The 17,898-nt window shown below is 32.6% G+C and overlaps 1 protein-coding gene across 3 annotated transcripts; it reads left to right on the forward strand.

Moving 5' to 3' along the window:
• The first annotated feature begins 899 nt into the window (after positions 1 to 899).
• On the forward strand, positions 900 to 16,447 carry LOC126780206 (solute carrier family 35 member F6). Of its 3 annotated transcripts, XM_050504474.1 has the most exons (9): positions 901 to 1,049; positions 1,268 to 1,386; positions 2,930 to 3,111; positions 3,906 to 4,055; positions 4,977 to 5,124; positions 6,889 to 7,053; positions 9,703 to 9,867; positions 10,168 to 10,294; positions 10,652 to 16,447. In XM_050504474.1, the coding sequence occupies exons 3-9, from the start codon at positions 2,965 to 2,967 to the stop codon at positions 10,848 to 10,850; spliced, it is 1,101 nt and encodes a 366-aa protein (XP_050360431.1). In that variant the 5' UTR covers positions 901 to 1,049; positions 1,268 to 1,386; positions 2,930 to 2,964; the 3' UTR covers positions 10,851 to 16,447. The 3 variants fall into 3 exon arrangements, with proteins under 3 accessions (XP_050360433.1, XP_050360431.1, XP_050360432.1); XM_050504476.1 differs by lacking the exon at positions 1,268 to 1,386 and having other exon boundaries at positions 900 to 1,049; XM_050504475.1 differs by lacking the exon at positions 901 to 1,049 and having other exon boundaries at positions 1,250 to 1,386.
• The last annotated feature ends 1,451 nt before the right edge of the window (positions 16,448 to 17,898 follow it).

Genomic DNA, 17,898 nt, shown 5'->3' on the forward strand with positions numbered 1-17,898 from the left:
GGTGTTAATCTTGTTTTTTTTTTATTAATCAATCAATCAATCAACAGCCTTTCGTAGTCCACTGCTGAATATAGGCCTCTCCCAAGGTGCGCCAAAGCTCCCGGTCCTCCGCCTTCCGCATCCTGCCGGTACCCGCCACCTTCTTAAGGTCATCGGTCCACCTGGCTGGAGGGCGCCCTACGCTGCGTTTACCGATCCGCGGTCTCCACTCTAGGACTCGTCTGCTCCAACGGCCATCGGTCCTACGATATACATGTCCACTGCCACTTCAGGCTCCTAATTTTGCAAGCTATGTCGGTGACTCCGGTTCTTTTCCAGATAATCTCATTTCTGATCTTATCCCTCAAAGACACTCAGAGCATAGCTAACTCCATAGCACGCTGAGCGACTTTGAATTTGTGGACTAGTCCCGCAGTTAGTGTCCAAGTTTTGGCACAGTATGTCATGGCAGGTAAGACGCATTGGTTGAAGACTTTCATTTTCTTATTTTTTTTAACATATACATAATAGGTATGGATATAGAATAACATAAGCTAGGCGTACTATATAATTTACTAGGAATCAGTCGAATTGATAAACTTGTTATTGAACTCATTAAGAAATTGGTAGGTATGTTTCCTATAGTTGCTTGAAAATTTAAGGTGTTTATTTTATTTTGCGTAACTATTGCCATCTATACTCTGATTTATGACATTACATTACTACTAGTTAGTTTGTATGTGACAAAATAGATGGCAATAAGAATTAATCAACAATACAGATTACATAATAAGTTTTATATCTGTACTGCTTAATCTTTATCGATTTGCAATAATGTAGGTAATATAACTTAAAACAAAAAAGCTAATTATCAATTATATTGATTCACTAATATTAATAAGATTAGAACTTATGTTATCAGTACTAGTAACAGTTATCTGAACACTGGAAAGAATATGCAAATTCCAGAGATGGCACTGCAGCAAGCTATCTCAGTGTGATTAAACCCTTTCTTGCCCGTTTGGCTACTTTTTCTATTACTAGTTACTTACTGTTTTACTATTGCATTGGTAAGTTTTTAGAAATTACAAGCCGGTTATAAATATAACCGAAATTATATCAAAATTATAAAGCTCAGTAGATTGTATAATTTTAGTAGTTTAAATGATTAGCTTAATTTTTGCAAAAACACGGTTGGTATAGATTTTGTCTGTGCTACAACTTTCTCTGTTTTTAAATGTATTTTTATTCTGTGATTTTAATTTACATTGTCGCTGACACGAACCAGGGTTCACGGCCGTCGACTGATCAAAGACAAGAACGTAACTTTTTCATTGTCTATTTATTTCATAGTAGGTAAACGTTACAAAAATATTGTTTTGTCAGAAGCGGATGCAATTGCAATACGTAAGTTATTTAGCAATTATACCTTACACTTTAGCAATACGAAATATTTTATTCGATTCATAATTACCTATACAAATATTTTTTTCTAAGAAAATAACAATGATAATAACTTTGTTAAGTTCAATGACCAACAAGTGTCAAAAATTCTTCTTTGAAGTGACGAAGATATTAATAGAAACAAACGAATAACGTAATAACAATTTAAGATTCTTAATTGACCTTGTCAAGTAATTTTCTAGCAGTACCTTTGTTTAAAATTAAATGAACTAGACAAAAATAATATGTTTTTTAAAAGATCTGGAAAATGTATTTTTTATATTTTCTTATAATTAATATTTAAAGACGTACTTGCCTTTGAATGTGTTTACCTATCTAGCTAAAATTATAACAAAGGCTTATTAAATATTTTGTTAAATCAATGTAAGCACGTATCTCGACGATGACTTAAACTGATAGAAAAATGAAATATAATAACCTGATTAATATTACCGCAGTGTGCATTTATAAGCCATGCAATATATATATTTTTTAATTTATTAATACTCATATCTGAATTTTATAAGGATTTTATTATTCAAGAAAGTTGTGGTAGAAAAAAACAATTGATTTTAATAATATTGTACTGAAATGTATATACAGCAGTACCTCGATAAGTCTTAAACCTAAAACCCTGTGTCTACCATTCAAGCCACAATATCTACTTTACTTGAAATCTAAGCTCTTGACAAGTTTAAATAATTAAGATAATTCTGTACATATTTTCCATTTTGGAAGACGAGAACAACTATACTTGACCGCAGGGTCTCAATCGTATCAATGTTTCAATACTACTATAGTCATTTCTATAGTTCGGAGAGAAAATAAGTAATGTACTAAACAATATTACTGATGCATTTCTTTCTTTGAAGTCATTTTTATAAGTATACTAGAAATAGGAAACCTATAAAAACCTTTCTAAGTCAATTTTTCCATGTCTCCCTTCAAGTTTGATTTACCAAGTTATTACTGTATTTTACAAAAAGTTGTTTTATTTGTACTTGAATAAATACATTTTATCTATTGTATAACCATAAGACTGGAATCGACAAAGGTACAAAAACAGACAATTGAATATAAATAATAAACAAGATAAATTTTGGTAAACATACATGTGTGAGAATTTTTAAAATATTTATGATTGTCATTTCATAAAGAAAGCATAAAATCTTTATATTTAATCTAAAGAATAGAACTTTATTATACTGTCAGCTTACTTCATACTGCCTTGCTATCTTATAAGGCTGCAAATCCACATCCGACATTCTGTTAATAATAAGGTATTGAATTGTCGACAAATTCTCAGAAGCAAATTACGAGGGTGAGGGAATAGAGAGTTTGTATGTACTTCACACACACTTTAATGTCTCCTGCGCAGTTGGCAACTCTCCCTCAACTGAGATTGCCGTGACTCAGATTGGTCAGGAAGACATTATCATTTTACATCGACATTAAAAATATTCTGATATATCATCATCATCATTATACATTATAATATAATGTGTAGGTTAATTGAAGAATAATCAAATAACGACATAAACAATGGCATGGTCAAAGTATCAAAAGTTTCTTGCACTCATGATGGTTGTCACTGGATCGATAAATACATTAAGTACCAAATGGGCTGATCAGATGGATTCGAAAGGTTCAGACGGAAATGTGAGGAAGTTCGACCATCCATTTTTACAGGTAACGTGTTGTTCTAAATGTTAGTTATTTTTATATATTTATTTATCTCTGTCTAACTATTTATTCCATGTATAATCAAGACTTCATAATCTTTTAAGCTAACCAAAATATAAGAATAACTTAATATTAACAAAAATTAGCATTGCGAAAGAAATAACTTATCATACATGAGTGTATTTTATACATAATTTAGTATATTTTATATGTTAATTATGCATTATATACAATAAATTTTAAGGTTAACAATAATTACAAATTTAATTTACTGTTTGATTCTTATGTGTCAAGGCATGTAATTAAAATTAAATGAGATAGATATACAATTTTTTATAAACACAAATTTAATTAATTATTTATTGTTTTCATATATCTATCTATACTTATATCTAATGTGTCTTCTTTTTTGTAATACCTAATTGAAAAAAACTACTAATCCAAAATATATATATAACTTATACCAGAAAATGCAGCACCTTTTGGAAAAGGTATTAAAATATATTAATATTATATAAGTAGCTGGCGCATAGCTGTAACAAGTGCCTTAAATTTGGATTTTTGATTTGACTAGCTTGAATTTCATATGTGTAAAATAGACAAACACAAAACAGCTTAGTGTTTTTTTCTTCTCTGTTTGTCAAGCGATTTACTTCTTTTTGGTATTTGTTAACAATCTTTTGTTTTATTAATAAAAAAACATTCAATTTGATATATGTTTTTTCTCAAATTTTTAATAACGATTGTTGTCAAATATCGAACACTGGGCGCTCTAGTTTATATTAATAACTAACTTGTAGGCGGCGGCGATGTTTCTCGGGGAGATTCTATGCTTGTTGACATTCAAATTTATCTACTGGAGAAACAGAAATGGAGGTGAGCATCAGCTTATTCAAGGAAGTCAAGATTTCAACCCATTTATACTGATGCCAGCTGCTATGTTTGATTTGGTAAGTTATAGATAAGAGATGACATTGGATATTCCATATGGTTCTAACTGCGACATTGATCTATTAAATAATAGGTGATGGCAGTGTAAACTTCTTGGTTCCAGAAGAACTAAGTTTTTATTGGTTAAATTAGGGATGTACTAGTGGTACCATCTGGTAGTACAGTACTCAACTGTCTTGTTATGTACGAAGTACCAACATACCTATTGTGTCTCTGTTAAACAGTTCTTTATAAATATTGACATCATCCGGTGTGAAGGGTGCAAAGCCAGTGTCATAAAAATCACAAAGGATGAACTAGTTAAACCTCTGTTGTAATCATATGCACAAATCATGCAATATACATAAATAATAATGCTTATTATTATATGTATATATATAAGAACATGATTGCTTGTCAGAGATTTTTAGTCTTGTTTATTATTATGATAGATTTTAGGGGAGAGCGGCATTTGGCACAAATTGAGTATATATTTACTTACAAGTTAAATACTTTGTGTTTTTTTTATTATTAAAGTATACTTTAATATTAGTAATTTATTTTAATAGTGTTTTAATAAAAATTATATTTAGAATGTATAAACTTACGGATTTAAAAATAATTGGTAGAGTTGGATAAATTAAATAAAGATTTGCTCTGAAAGTTGGAAAAACTATTCATTGAAATTACTTAATGATCACACAATAAACAAACAGACATTAAGTTAAATTTATTACATTGATTTAATTAAATAATTACACTTTATGAAATAAAAATATATTAGTATGTTTAAATTAAATACAAAAAAATAAAACCTTTGGATTAAATTAAATTCAAAATAAATGTCTGCTGCCTGTTTAGTTGTTCTTTCCGTTCTATTAACAAAATAATAACATATATACCTAATATATATAAGTGATTAACATTGTAATTGTTTTCAGATTGGCACATCGATCATGTACATAGGTTTGACCTTGACTTACGTCAGCAGCTTCCAAATGTTCAGAGGATCTATCATTATATTTGTGGCCATTTTGTCAACAACCTTCCTCGAGAGGATTATTGTCAAGAGGGAGTGGGTTGGGATCAGTAAGTTTTAATTATCTAATGGTAACGGGAAGAGCCGAGATGGCTCAATGGTTGGAACACGTAAGTCTTAACCGAAGATGGCGGGTTCAAACATAGGCAAACTCTACTGATTTCTATTTCAATTTGTGCTCTCGGGTCGGTGAAGGGAAATTAAGTACCAAGTCTGTTCAAAAAGGAGAGCAGACCTTTGTTCATTTTCTGTTACAGAAAATATACAGTTAAATGTCTGTAACTGTTGGACAAAGGTCTGGTCTACTAGATTCGAAGGTAATTTTATTATCCAAATTTACTGTTCCCACTGTGTTTTTTAGTAGAAATTTGGTTTGAATGCAAAATGTACAGTACAACTACTAAACATTATTCAAATGTCAAAATGATTTTGAATTTGTTTAAAGAGCTAACAATTTAGTGAAAAAGTTATAAAAGTCAATCAATCGGGGCTACAATCGCGATGAGTTCATATTGTGAGAGCAAAGCGAATGTTTACATGACACTTCCCGAAATCGTCTAATCAAAACATGTGCCTGCTGCGTGACGCACATATTGTTATCATAACATAAAACTGTTTCGTAAACACTGAATGCATATCAAAAACATTTCAATAACTTTTATGAAGATCGAATAGGTATACATTGAAAGATATTTGAACCCCCTTTAACGTATTGTTAAATTGCTTTGTATTCATCTTTCGAAAGTCATGTTAAAAATGAAAGAAAGAGACAAATCGTTGTTTCACTGTTCGCACGTTATATAACGTTTTAAAGTTTCAAGAGTAGGGGTGATAAATAAGCGGGATTCAATAATATAATAACATCAATTTTCTAATATAACAGTGTGACAAGGATCTTCGCAATTTGCATAAGTGGCCAGACGGATCATTGTCGTTTTATATAATAAAGGAACTTTATCAAACTAACTTAAAATATAATTTTTAGTTTATTTATTCGGAAATAAATGTAAATTATTCAAACAAATTTTATTTAACCAGGTAATAGTATATTAAACCTATTGTTATTAACAAACACATGTGTTGTAACAAAAATGTATTAATTTAAAATTGAGAGTATGCAAATATCGATACGATTCTATGAATCATATCTCCTCACACTCCTTTTGTGGTCGAATAAATTTTCAAACAACTTACAATGCGATTTGTAAACAAATAATTCATCGCCGCCGTGTTCCCACCAGTTCCGTTATATTTATAAAAATTGAATTATCATTTGATATTATAGATGTATAACTTGGATTATATAAATAATTTCGCATAAAATATTTTTTTTCCCATCGCTGGGCTGAGACATTTTAAATAATCATCGTTATATTTCAGTTAATTAACACAAAACCTAAATTAATTGTACATCTCTAAACATTTCTCACGAATCACGTCATTGGTGAAAACCATATGATAATCCGTTCGGTACTTTTTGAGTTTACCGCGTTCAGGCAGACGCGACGAGTGAATTTGTTTTATAATATTTACTGATATTTGGTATTATACGTAATTAGAGACCAATCTTCATTACACCCGCTGTGTGTATGTGTATATTATATTATACCATGCGTTAAAAGATACGGTGACAATTATTTAGTACAGTAACAGCCTGTGAATGTGCCACTGCTGGGCTAAGGTCTTCTCCCCTTTTTGATAAGAAGGTTTGAAGCTTATTCCACCACGCTGCTCCAATACGGGTTGATGGAATACACACGTGGCAGAATTTCACTTTATACACGTGTAGTATAATAATTTAATTTTTATTTCAGACACAATTATCCTGGGATTATTGATCGTGGGGTTGACGGATGCGATATACCAATCTCCGAGTGAAGCTAAAGGGCGGAACAGCTTGATAACCGGCGACCTCTTGATTATCGTTGCACAGATTATATCGGCATGTCAAATGGTATATGAAGAAAAATACGTTTCAGGTACGTGATATTTACATTAAAGTTACATTACATACATTGGTTTTGTATCTCCACAGACGTGTTGTCCAAACCTATAAACCTACCTTAATATTGTTTTCAATTTTATTTTAATTTGCTCGCGTGTTTATTGCAAGACAGCGTCACAATCTAAGTATAATGATAAAAATGTTATGGTATAGTACTCATATGCATTAAAAATATTGGTTTATGAGAGAGGGAATGAATGCACCTGTGTTTACGCCCACACTCGTGCACTATACTATCTCCTGCGCATTTGGCTAATCTTTCTTGAGATTGGCCGCTGTACCGATTTCGTGCCCTAAAGGAGTACATTATATATATTTATAGTTAATAGTAATGTTTTTATATATAATATGAAAGATTGTCACCCTTCTTGTTTCGTAATACTATGTTTAGGAATACATTATTATATTCATACAACATATAACTTGCCACCCGCAGTTTTGTTCGCGTATACGGGGGCAGGTTTTAGGGACACTATGTCCATCTCTGTACCCCTAACAACGTGTATGCAAAATATAACGAGTAGTTGATTGGTTGAGACGTTAAATCGTGACAAACATATAAGCAAACTCACTTTCTCATAATATAAAATATTAGTCAGGTTTACAAAGACTTAAATGATTCCTTACATTGTTGCACATTGCTATTGCTAATTGGCTTATGACTTCATAGTTCAAGGTTCGTTTTATTACAACACATGTTGTGTATTACAAACCTACTGGGGCTGGGGCACCATGATAATTTGCATACCGGTTCCTTCTACGCGGTAGTTCAGCGCTAAGGACGGATTTTTGCAAATGTAACCCCTAAGGTGTCATAGTAGGGAGTGAAACTGTGTCACGGTAGCATGCGAAAGCGATCCCGTCACGCTCCTCGCTAAGACGGAAAGGGTACCGCTGGTTTTTTAGTTGGTATTCCGATGTTCGGGGCGCACTTGGCGCCTTGGACACCGGCGAGCCTCAAACACTGTTGCCGTGGGGGAAACGAGTAATGCGTTTTTCCAGCTTTAAAAAAGGGATTGAAACTGTGTATTGAATACCTTCATTGTAGAAGTAAGAGCTATGAAAATTGGTAGTCTATTTTGATTTTTGATGTGAGCGAAGCCGCGGGTTTAGCGCTAGCGCTTATATTATTATTAATATAATTCTAAATTCCGCTAAATTCGGATCAGAATATGTATTCTATCGAGATGACCCGCCAAGAAACTTAATAAATAAACGTAGTCACTGTTTAATTAATATTTTTTTATACACACATCCATACACACAAACACATGCACAAAACCAACAGCAACTGCAACGACACCACTCAAACCACGACAAACACCGATAACTTATATATATGTGTGTATGTAACACATGTATATATATGAATAGGGATTAAACTCAGGATCGTCATCGCAGAAGTCGTTTTTTGTAAAAACTTCGCCAATGAGGGAAGTACAAAGTGATAACATATTGTCAAATAATGTTAATTCGCAACACGTATTAAGTTTCTAGTGTTATTCTAGATTAGATGTTCGGTATTGTTTGACAATCTCATTGGACTCATTGTCTAAATGGTAATAACGTTAATATTTATAGTTTGATTGTTCGTGAGTAATGAGTCTTGTAATATCACACACTTAAATTGAATATTTTAAAATCAGCGGAAATCTTAGTACGTAGAAAAATCTCTCATATTATTGGTGAACGTTACCTTTTATGCTCTTTCCTGGGCAATTATAATCAAATCAAAATATGTATTCGAATACACTTTTACAAGTACTTTTGAATCTTCAAGCCTAAGCACTGTCTGGGGAACTAATAATACTAATAATATCCTGCGACATTATTCACACACGACCATCTAATTCCAAACTAAGCAGAACTTGTACTATGGAAACCAGACAACTGATATACTACATATACTATTTTTCTTTTGTAAATACATACTTATATAGATAATTACACCCAGACTCACACACAATACACACAAATGTCTGTCCTGGGTGGGAATCGAACCCACAATCTTCCGCGTTAAAGGCAAGTATATACAAACCATGCCAACCGGCCCGTCTGCCAAGATATTCAGTATTTCTTCTCTTAAATAAACTAATTTGTATAAATAAAATGCAAATAGTTTATTCACTAGCTGATCCAGCAATCATTTATCATTATTTCTGCCAAATGTGTTGTCTCTAGAACTATTCTGTAAGAGCTAACTCGAAAAACACCGCAATCGGTATCGGTCGTGAAATGTCAGATATGTGACATTGATCCTAATAATTATAACATTTCAAGAATACTCGCTTCAAAATAGTATATCATAAGTCTGTTGTCAACATTTCACGGGTGAGTAATGAAGTGAGTTTTTACAGACTAGCACTGCAAATACAGAGTAATACTTTTTTTTTATATAGAATAGGAAGGCGGACGAGCATAAGGGCCACCTGATGGTAAGTGGGCACCAACGTCCATAGACATTGGCATTGTAAAAAATGTTAACCATCGCTTACATCACCAATGCGCCACCAACCTTGGGAACTGAGATGTAATGTCCCTTGTGCCTGTAATTCCACTGGCTCACTCACCCTTCAAAACTAATATAATCTTATACATCAACATAATCCAATAATATTTTCAGGATTGAATATTCCACCATTACAAGCGGTGGGATGGGAGGGAGTCTTCGGCTTCTCTGTTCTGTCAGGGCTGCTCGTGATCTTCTACTGGATCCCCGCGCCTCCTCACTTTGATCACAACGCTAGGGGGACCGTGGAAGATGTCGTCGATGGACTTGCTCAAATTGGTAAGAATTATATCAGATTTATCTCGAATATCCGATCTTGATTTTTTTTTAAAAACCCATTTGTTAGTCTATCTATCAATCTAATTTAATTTAAAAACAAAAAAGAGTTAAAATCCTAAATATGTCTATATGAACGTATACGTATAAACTATTAGTGATATAGCAGTACACCTTGGCATTAATTGTTGGCATATAACTTTTCAGCTTATAACTGCCATATTGAAAGTTATTACATACAAATATATGTATAAAAACCTTTTTGGATCAACAGATATAAATCACTAAATATATATTTTCCAGGAAATAATCCACTATTGTTGGTGGCCATTTTGGGAACGATTGTGTCAATAGCGTTCTTCAATTTCGCCGGTATCAGCGTTACGAAGGAAATGTCAGCCACGACACGAATGGTCTTGGATTCAGTGAGGTATGAAATTATTTAATTAAGTCTTGTTGTATTATTTTTAGTGTGTTTTTTTATTAAATAGGTAAGCATTGGCGTTGAAAGATATGTATAATAATTGTTCCTTACATTGATAGTGTGCCTGTAGTTACATTAGCTCACTCACTTTTCAAATTAGAACACAAAAATAATAAGTACTGCCGTTTGGCGGTAGAACATCTCTGATGAATGGTGGTGCCTATCCAGACGGGGCTTGCACAAAACACTACAACTAAATTACGTTTATATTGTCGCCCACACATACCTGATCATAGACTTACCATAAAATAATGAAATATGTATTATATATGCATTTTAATTATTTTATTATATAATTTTAAGAACGCTCGTCGTCTGGATGGCGTCCTTGGCATTGAGCTGGCAAGTATTCCACTGGCCACATTTAATTGGTTTTGCGGCATTGATCCTCGGCATGTGCGAGTATAATGGCATATTGCCGAGGTTCTGGCAGAGAAGAGTTGTAGAGGAAGATGAAAATCAAGTCGTTAATACCGAAGCCGACAGACTAGAAGAGGCTTAAGAGGTTAGAGTTTCTCTTTGTAACTCATCAACTCATATATGTCCATCGTTCTATTATTTATTGAAATTATATACCTACGGGCTGACTATATTATATTTCTTTTTAATCTAAGACTGGGGCGATAAAATTGTACTTTTAAGAAATAAAATGTATACAGAAGCTCAAGTTAAGACGGTTTAGTTTAAACATAATATGCAAATTTTCGTTTAATTTCTCAGACAATGAGAAACTTGGGAAAATAACATTGTGGTTTCTTCACAATACAATTAAATATGCTATTTGTTCAATCATGTGCAGATAAAGTAAATCATAATATTTAAATTAGTAATCATGACTCCCCATTTTAGTATTTATTATGTTAAATGGTGACACGGTAGTTATTTATTTTATTTATTTATTTAAAAACTTTTTGCCCACCACATTGAGTAGTATGACAAAAGGCGGACTTAATACCTAAAGACATTCTCTACCAGTCAACCTTTAGGCTAAGCGGAAATTCGTGAAGGCGGTAATTAATAGTCGAAAATATACATACATACAAATATAACAACAACAAAGAATATATGAATAATATATACGTATATATATATACTATATACACATTGTGGCGAGTGCACAATGCGTCTAAACGCAGCACAAACATCACCTGATCAACTACGTCATTGATCAGGTGATGTTGCAGTGGTCTGATGTATGTCGTCACACGTATGGATACGCCCCTTCGGCAATATGGTCGCATGCGCATCTATTGTCCTCGCAGCGACGTCACACGCTTGACCACACCCCCAGCAAGATGGCCGCATGCATCGCTTTTGTTTTCGCCTAGGAGGAGGTCCCAAAAGTGGCAAGCACGCGTGGTGGTCACCGTGAGAGGGGAATGCCTATATAAGCGCTGTTGTTGTTGTTTATTTTTATTTAATTATTTCAATTATTTTTACTGTACGCTCTAATGTAAACATTGTTGACTTGTCACAATAAATAACTCTTAGTCTGCCGGAGTTTTTAATTGATGGTTAAGCTACGACTCTCTTCACTGGTGACCCCGACGTGATAATGGAGCGTCCGGCATTGACATCTTGAAAGGTCTTCTTCTTCGTCGTGCTTCAAATTACATATGAATATGTATTATAGATGTCAAAGATGAAGAGAACTTGAAAGAGACTTGAAAGTAGGTTTTGAGGTGGCTTTCCTTATATGCTCAGGTACTTTGTTCCATAATCGGACAGCTTGAACGGAGTAAGAATTAGAAATGAAACCAGAAGTGTGAATAGGAACAGAAAGAAGGTAAGAATCGTTGGAGCTGACGACTGTGATTATCGCACAAAAATTTGAACCTCCCTTTCAAATAATCAGGAGAGAGAGGGTCAAAGAGAATAGAGAAAAGAGAAGACAGTAATCGGAAGTTTCTACGTTGTCGAATAGTAAACCATTTTAATTTATCACGATACTGAGAAATATGATCGAACTTACGAAGACGGAAGATGAAACGAGTTATTTAAGAGACGGTCAAGTTTATTCATTTCATACGTCTGCAAATTCAATTATGGGAAAGACCAAAAGTTGCACAAGTAATATCTTAGTCTTGATGGGAAGGAAATTTCAAAGTCGATTGAGACACCTTAACGTGGCTGTGACTGAGCGGCTGATTTCAGAGATATGCACGGACCAGCTTAATGTGGAATCAATATGAAGACCAAGGTCTTTTACATGATGGCGGTAAGGAATATCGATGTCATTGAATAGAACGGGAGGCAAAGATGTTAAGCCCACATTAGTGACAAGGCGTGAGCTACCAATGACGACCGCCTGACACTTAGACGGATTGACCTTTATTCCAAATTTTTGAGACCAAGTATTTACACTAGCCAGATTGTTAATAATAGTTGCAACAGCATCATTTATGTCATCCAGTCTAGTTTGTCAATAGAGCTGCAAGTCGTCGGCGTAAAAATGATAAGAGCAGTTGATGTAAGTTGTAAGGAGATTAATAAATAGAGAGGAGATAAAATACCACCCTGCGGCACGCCAGTTTGAAGAACTAACCAATCAAAGAGAGATTGATCCAATCTAACTGCTTACTTGCGGCCGCGAAGATATGAGGAAAACCACTCCAGAACTGAAGGTGAAAACTTGAGATGCTCGAGTATAGCAAGGACAATATCATGATCAACCATGTTACAGGCGTTAGACCATTCTATTCTCCATACCATCCCGAACATTCTCCGTGACCTTTAGAAGAGCGGTAGTAATGCTATGACTGGACCGAAAACCAGACTGAAATGGACTAATAATATTGTTGCTATAAACAAAAGAGGTCACTTGTTTGTAAACCGAGAGTTCGAGAACTTTGGACAAGAAGGGAAGGATAGAGATTGGTCTAAAATCAGTTAACTGGCTTGGGTTAGAAACTTTGGGAAGAGGAATGACAAAAGCCTTGCGCCAAATTACAGGAAACATCCCGGATGACATGGAAAAGTTGACAATGTGAGTGATAGCAGGCAGTTAGATTTGGAATAGAGATAATCATTGATCGTTTGATGTCATCAAAGCCAGCAGCATTGGGCTTAATTGAAAATAAAATTTTACTAATTTCATCATCAGTTACTGGAGAGAAGGCAAAGTTACTACCAGAAACAGCAGCCATGGTTCTAATTTCAGAAATCGTCATTAATTTAATATCCGAGTTTAAAAGCGTAGTCGAGGAGAAATGTTGATTTAAATCATTGGGTGAAAGTGATGAGAGAACAATTTTTCCTTTACGCTTGTTAAGGCCCATAGTTTGAAGGAACTTCCACACACTGGCCGTAGAAGCATTGGAGATATTACTGTGACAGTAGTTAACGTTAAAAATATTCAAAAATGTAAAGAGGCTTCCCAATAACAAAGTTTGCATATTTCATTGGCTATATAATATTCGTCTGATTTGATCTCTGTACCTATGTATAATTATATAATATAAAATAAATAACATTGTATTGTTAAATATATTATATCCATATGAGGGTTTTTAAGGTGCCAGGGTTATTTGATTTAAAGACCAACTATGATTACAAATTAGCTTAAAGGATATCAGCATCATTTGAATTATTATATTAAGTTAGATTTAGAAATTTATATAAATATATATTTAATCATGAATCGATTATATTGACTGCGGCCATATATCTTATTAAAAAAAAAACATTCGGCCGTGTTAGTTTTTGATAAACTATATTTCGTAGCGGTTAGATTGAATGGATACGCAATAATCTTTTAATGATATGAAGGTGTTGCTCAAAGGTAAGCCCTCTGTAATTAGTTGTACGATAATATAAGACCTTATGCTTTTAATTTTGGTAAAGCTTAGTATTTGTAAATTCGAAAAATGATTCAGAAGTTGCTCAATGACTTCGAAATTCTTTATGGTCTCTGCTATCGTTATATCGTTATTGAATGGCGTTTCGCCCTCATTTAATTGATAGAGACTACCAGCTGATACCATATACACATTGTATTGTCCTGTGAGAGATTGCGTTACTGATAGGCTCATAATCGAATGGACCATGTGACATTGATGTAGTAAAGAAATAAATATTATGATTTTTTGAAAGCTACACTGCTGCACTACTGAACTGTTGCTTGGTTATGTCAACTGCTTTCCTGACGTCTGTCAGTTAATTGTGACTCGTTAATTGTCACTAGTGTCAGGAGCGCATTTTTTCAACAATCGGACTTTAGTAATTGTGTATCTTGTAATTTTTTTTCTAAATGTTCAAATATGTTGATATTCTATCGCTATTTATGTATTATTAATATAATTTTATAATATATTTAAAATGAAAATTAACACATATCGTGTTGGTTTTTAGTGTTTTGTTTCATTTGAAAGAAAACACTAAAAACTTATTCATGAGTGAATCGTGCTGAAAGAATCAGGCTCTACTATCTCGTTTTCACATGTGTGGCACTGGCAGATTTATCACAGATGCAAATATTATTATAAATAATCATTTGTAATAAAAGAGATGATTCCAATAAAATTTATATCTCATTATTTTTCATATTAAATTATTTAGCAAAAGTGTATTTTTTTTAATATTATTTCTTTGATGCATTCATAATATAAATAAATCATATAATATGTTCTTTGCTAATTTATTTGATTCGTCCAAAGATTATTTAAAACTTTATAAATAATAATCTATGAATCCAAAGGTTATTTACAAAGCGTATATTTATTTGGCATAGAAATACTAATTTATATTGCCAGTCCAGTATTTTTAAACAAAATGGCGATTAGCTTTCTCTATAGGCTATAATAGTTTCATGTCGCATGAAAGATTTGATAAAATAGACATTTTAACTTTCAACCTTATCTAAACCAACGATGACAAGATTTTTATGATATTTTTTATTATAATTAGTAGTTCGTGACGTCATAATGTTTAAATATATGATTATTTTGAAATATATAAACCCTATTTCGTTTATACACTGATTGCTTATTTAAAACAAAAAGCTTATTAGTTCTACGTAAGGTATGTTGCGCTAATATTTTTGTCATCTTCATGTAGTAGATCATTTTTGGCTAATATTTTCAAGAGCAGTAGATCTGTTACTCGAGTTTTTTGAAATTTTGAAACAATGAAAGTAAAAAAATCGCTACGTATAATATAAAAATTAAAATTGTCTTCGATACCTAATAAAAAATATTCATCGAATTAAATGGTGCCTTGAAGTGATTTAAAATGTATTTTGTATAATTATGACAATTCTAATAATTATTTATAAAAAAGTGTAATTTTTCTTGTAAAAAGTTGCGTTTTAAAAGCAACAAATTATTTACAAACAAAAAACTCTGACCCAAATCGCGATATGCGAAATAAATATATATAAAAGAATTGCTCATGTAATTTTATAAGGTATGATATATTTTAATAATATAATTTATATGGCAATAGTATTTGTAACCTTATGATTCAAAATTCAATTCAATAATCATATGACAAAGAGTCATATTAATCATATGTGATATAATAAAGACGATTTGTATTTTGACACATGAAATTCTTTAAGATTTTATAATCTGTGACAATTTTTAAAATAATTTTATGTGTGATTCATAAAGCTGAGTGTTAAAATTCATGCGTATTTCAAATTTATATATTTCATTAAATCAAGGTGGAAATTAAAATACAATAATTGTGATATTCAAGTGAGAAACTGTACATATCTTACAAGTTTATTTTTGATCGTGTCACAATCGTATTGACCATTAATCGGCACTCGGCTTATATGAAGATTGTGATAAAAATGAATTTCATTCCTGTGTATATTTTACAAAGAGAACTTCCAAGTCGAAACTACTTTTGCTTTATAATCGTAAAAACCCATTTTGGTGTAAACCCAGGGATCACCCGGATTCGAGGGGTATTTCCCAAATATTTGCAAAAATTAACCAAATCTATTATCTAAATTGTCTGCAATCAAAAGTTACCTTACCCGCCTTGCCTGTTAAAAGTAGTTTTGACCGGGAAAAAAATTCATTTGCTGTTTTAATGACGATAGTGTTACCATTATAACAACATTATTTTAATAAATAATTGAATTACAATCAAGTCGTGGTTTTATTTAATAACTATACCTTATTCCAATCGGAGTAGGAATAAAGATAAACAAACTGGATTTACAAATTGCATGCATTTTCTAAGTGTGCTCCAGAATTACGCACTATAAACGGGTTTTGATTAATTTACCTTTATTTATAATACAAAAACATTCATTTAACTTTCGAAGTTCCGATTACAACTTCGCATTGAAAACGACATATTTAAACGCTGTATCACAAAAATAGAAAACACGACAAAATAAGACACTTGTTACTTCATACTTTTTTAGTTTTTCTAAAATATTAATTTTAAACAAATGAAATGGTAATTATTTATATAGGTAATTAAATTCATAGCTACGTTTTCTCCTTATCTGTTAACTTTGGTTTTTCTCCGGCACCTGTAACAGGAAACAGATCATATTTCGGCGAGCAGATACGCTGTAATCCAAGATCTATGTCCGTTGTAAGGCTCATTTATTCAGAATTTATTGATGTTTGCCGTTATAATAAGTAAAGAGTGACTCGTTTCCTACAATATACTTCGTGTGGATTAATTAAAAGGTCATTGAAAGTACATATTATATAATTGCAGTAGAACTTAAAATAGTAAAATGTTTTGAATTAAAAAGGAATTTGTAGGTAAATGTTTCACTTGCAGAGGCTTAGATTCTACTCGACGATATCGTTTTATTTTGATTAACAGAGGTGTTACAATTGGAGAGGAATAAAAAAAAATGTGGTTCTACTTATTGCACACTCGTAAACAATATTTTTAAGACATTTTGAATATCTTTGTAGTAGAATTTTATCCTATAATACATGTAGGCTTTCTCTCGAGATTTTCCTGCACCGCAAAGAATGACATGAATCATAAGACAGACATAGTTTTAGGCTAACATAAGTTATAAAAAAACAAATTGAAATATGTTTCACAATTTAAAATCCTCGATTGAAGTGCAATGCTAAGTGAGTACATGTAATCAAATCCGCGAGCGAATGCAACAACCATTATTGCCTTACCTAATTGATTCCCATTGACCCAATAAAAGTACTTAATAAACGATAGATCACGCTTAGCGGCTTCCTCCTTCAAATCAGACTTGAGTGCCTTTCTTAATGTTGACGCAGCAATATTCGAATAGTTAACGTAACTGAAAATTGTGTATCCTTACTATTATAAATACGAAAGTGAGTTTGTTTGCTTGTTACGCCTTCACTAATCAAATCAATAATCATGAAATTTTGCATACACGTTGTCAGGGATGCAGAGAAGAGCATATAGTACGTAAAGTCTGCCACCCTCCCCTGATGCGGGCGAAGTTGAGGGCGGAAATTAGTTAATATATTTAAACGAGCGTAGCCTTCGCTACCTATGTACACACTACCTGCTTGCCCGTACATTCCATAAGTATAGTAAATAGCATACTCGCACTCTAGCGTTGGGTTTATTTTTGTAGT

The sequence above is a fragment of the Nymphalis io genome, chromosome Z, assembly GCF_905147045.1.
Source record: "Nymphalis io chromosome Z, ilAglIoxx1.1, whole genome shotgun sequence".
In the NCBI taxonomy this organism is placed as follows: Eukaryota; Metazoa; Arthropoda; class Insecta; order Lepidoptera; family Nymphalidae; genus Nymphalis; species Nymphalis io.

Coding starts and splice junctions, on each gene's coding strand:
- LOC126780206 (XM_050504476.1), top strand. CDS start 2,965: ATGGCATGGTCAAAGTATCAAAAGTTTCTTGCACTCATGATGGTTGTC. Junction 4,056..4,976: donor CAGCTGCTATGTTTGATTTG/GTAAGTTATAGA, acceptor AATTGTTTTCAG/ATTGGCACATCGATCATGTA. Junction 10,295..10,651: donor ATGGTCTTGGATTCAGTGAG/GTATGAAATTAT, acceptor TATAATTTTAAG/AACGCTCGTCGTCTGGATGG.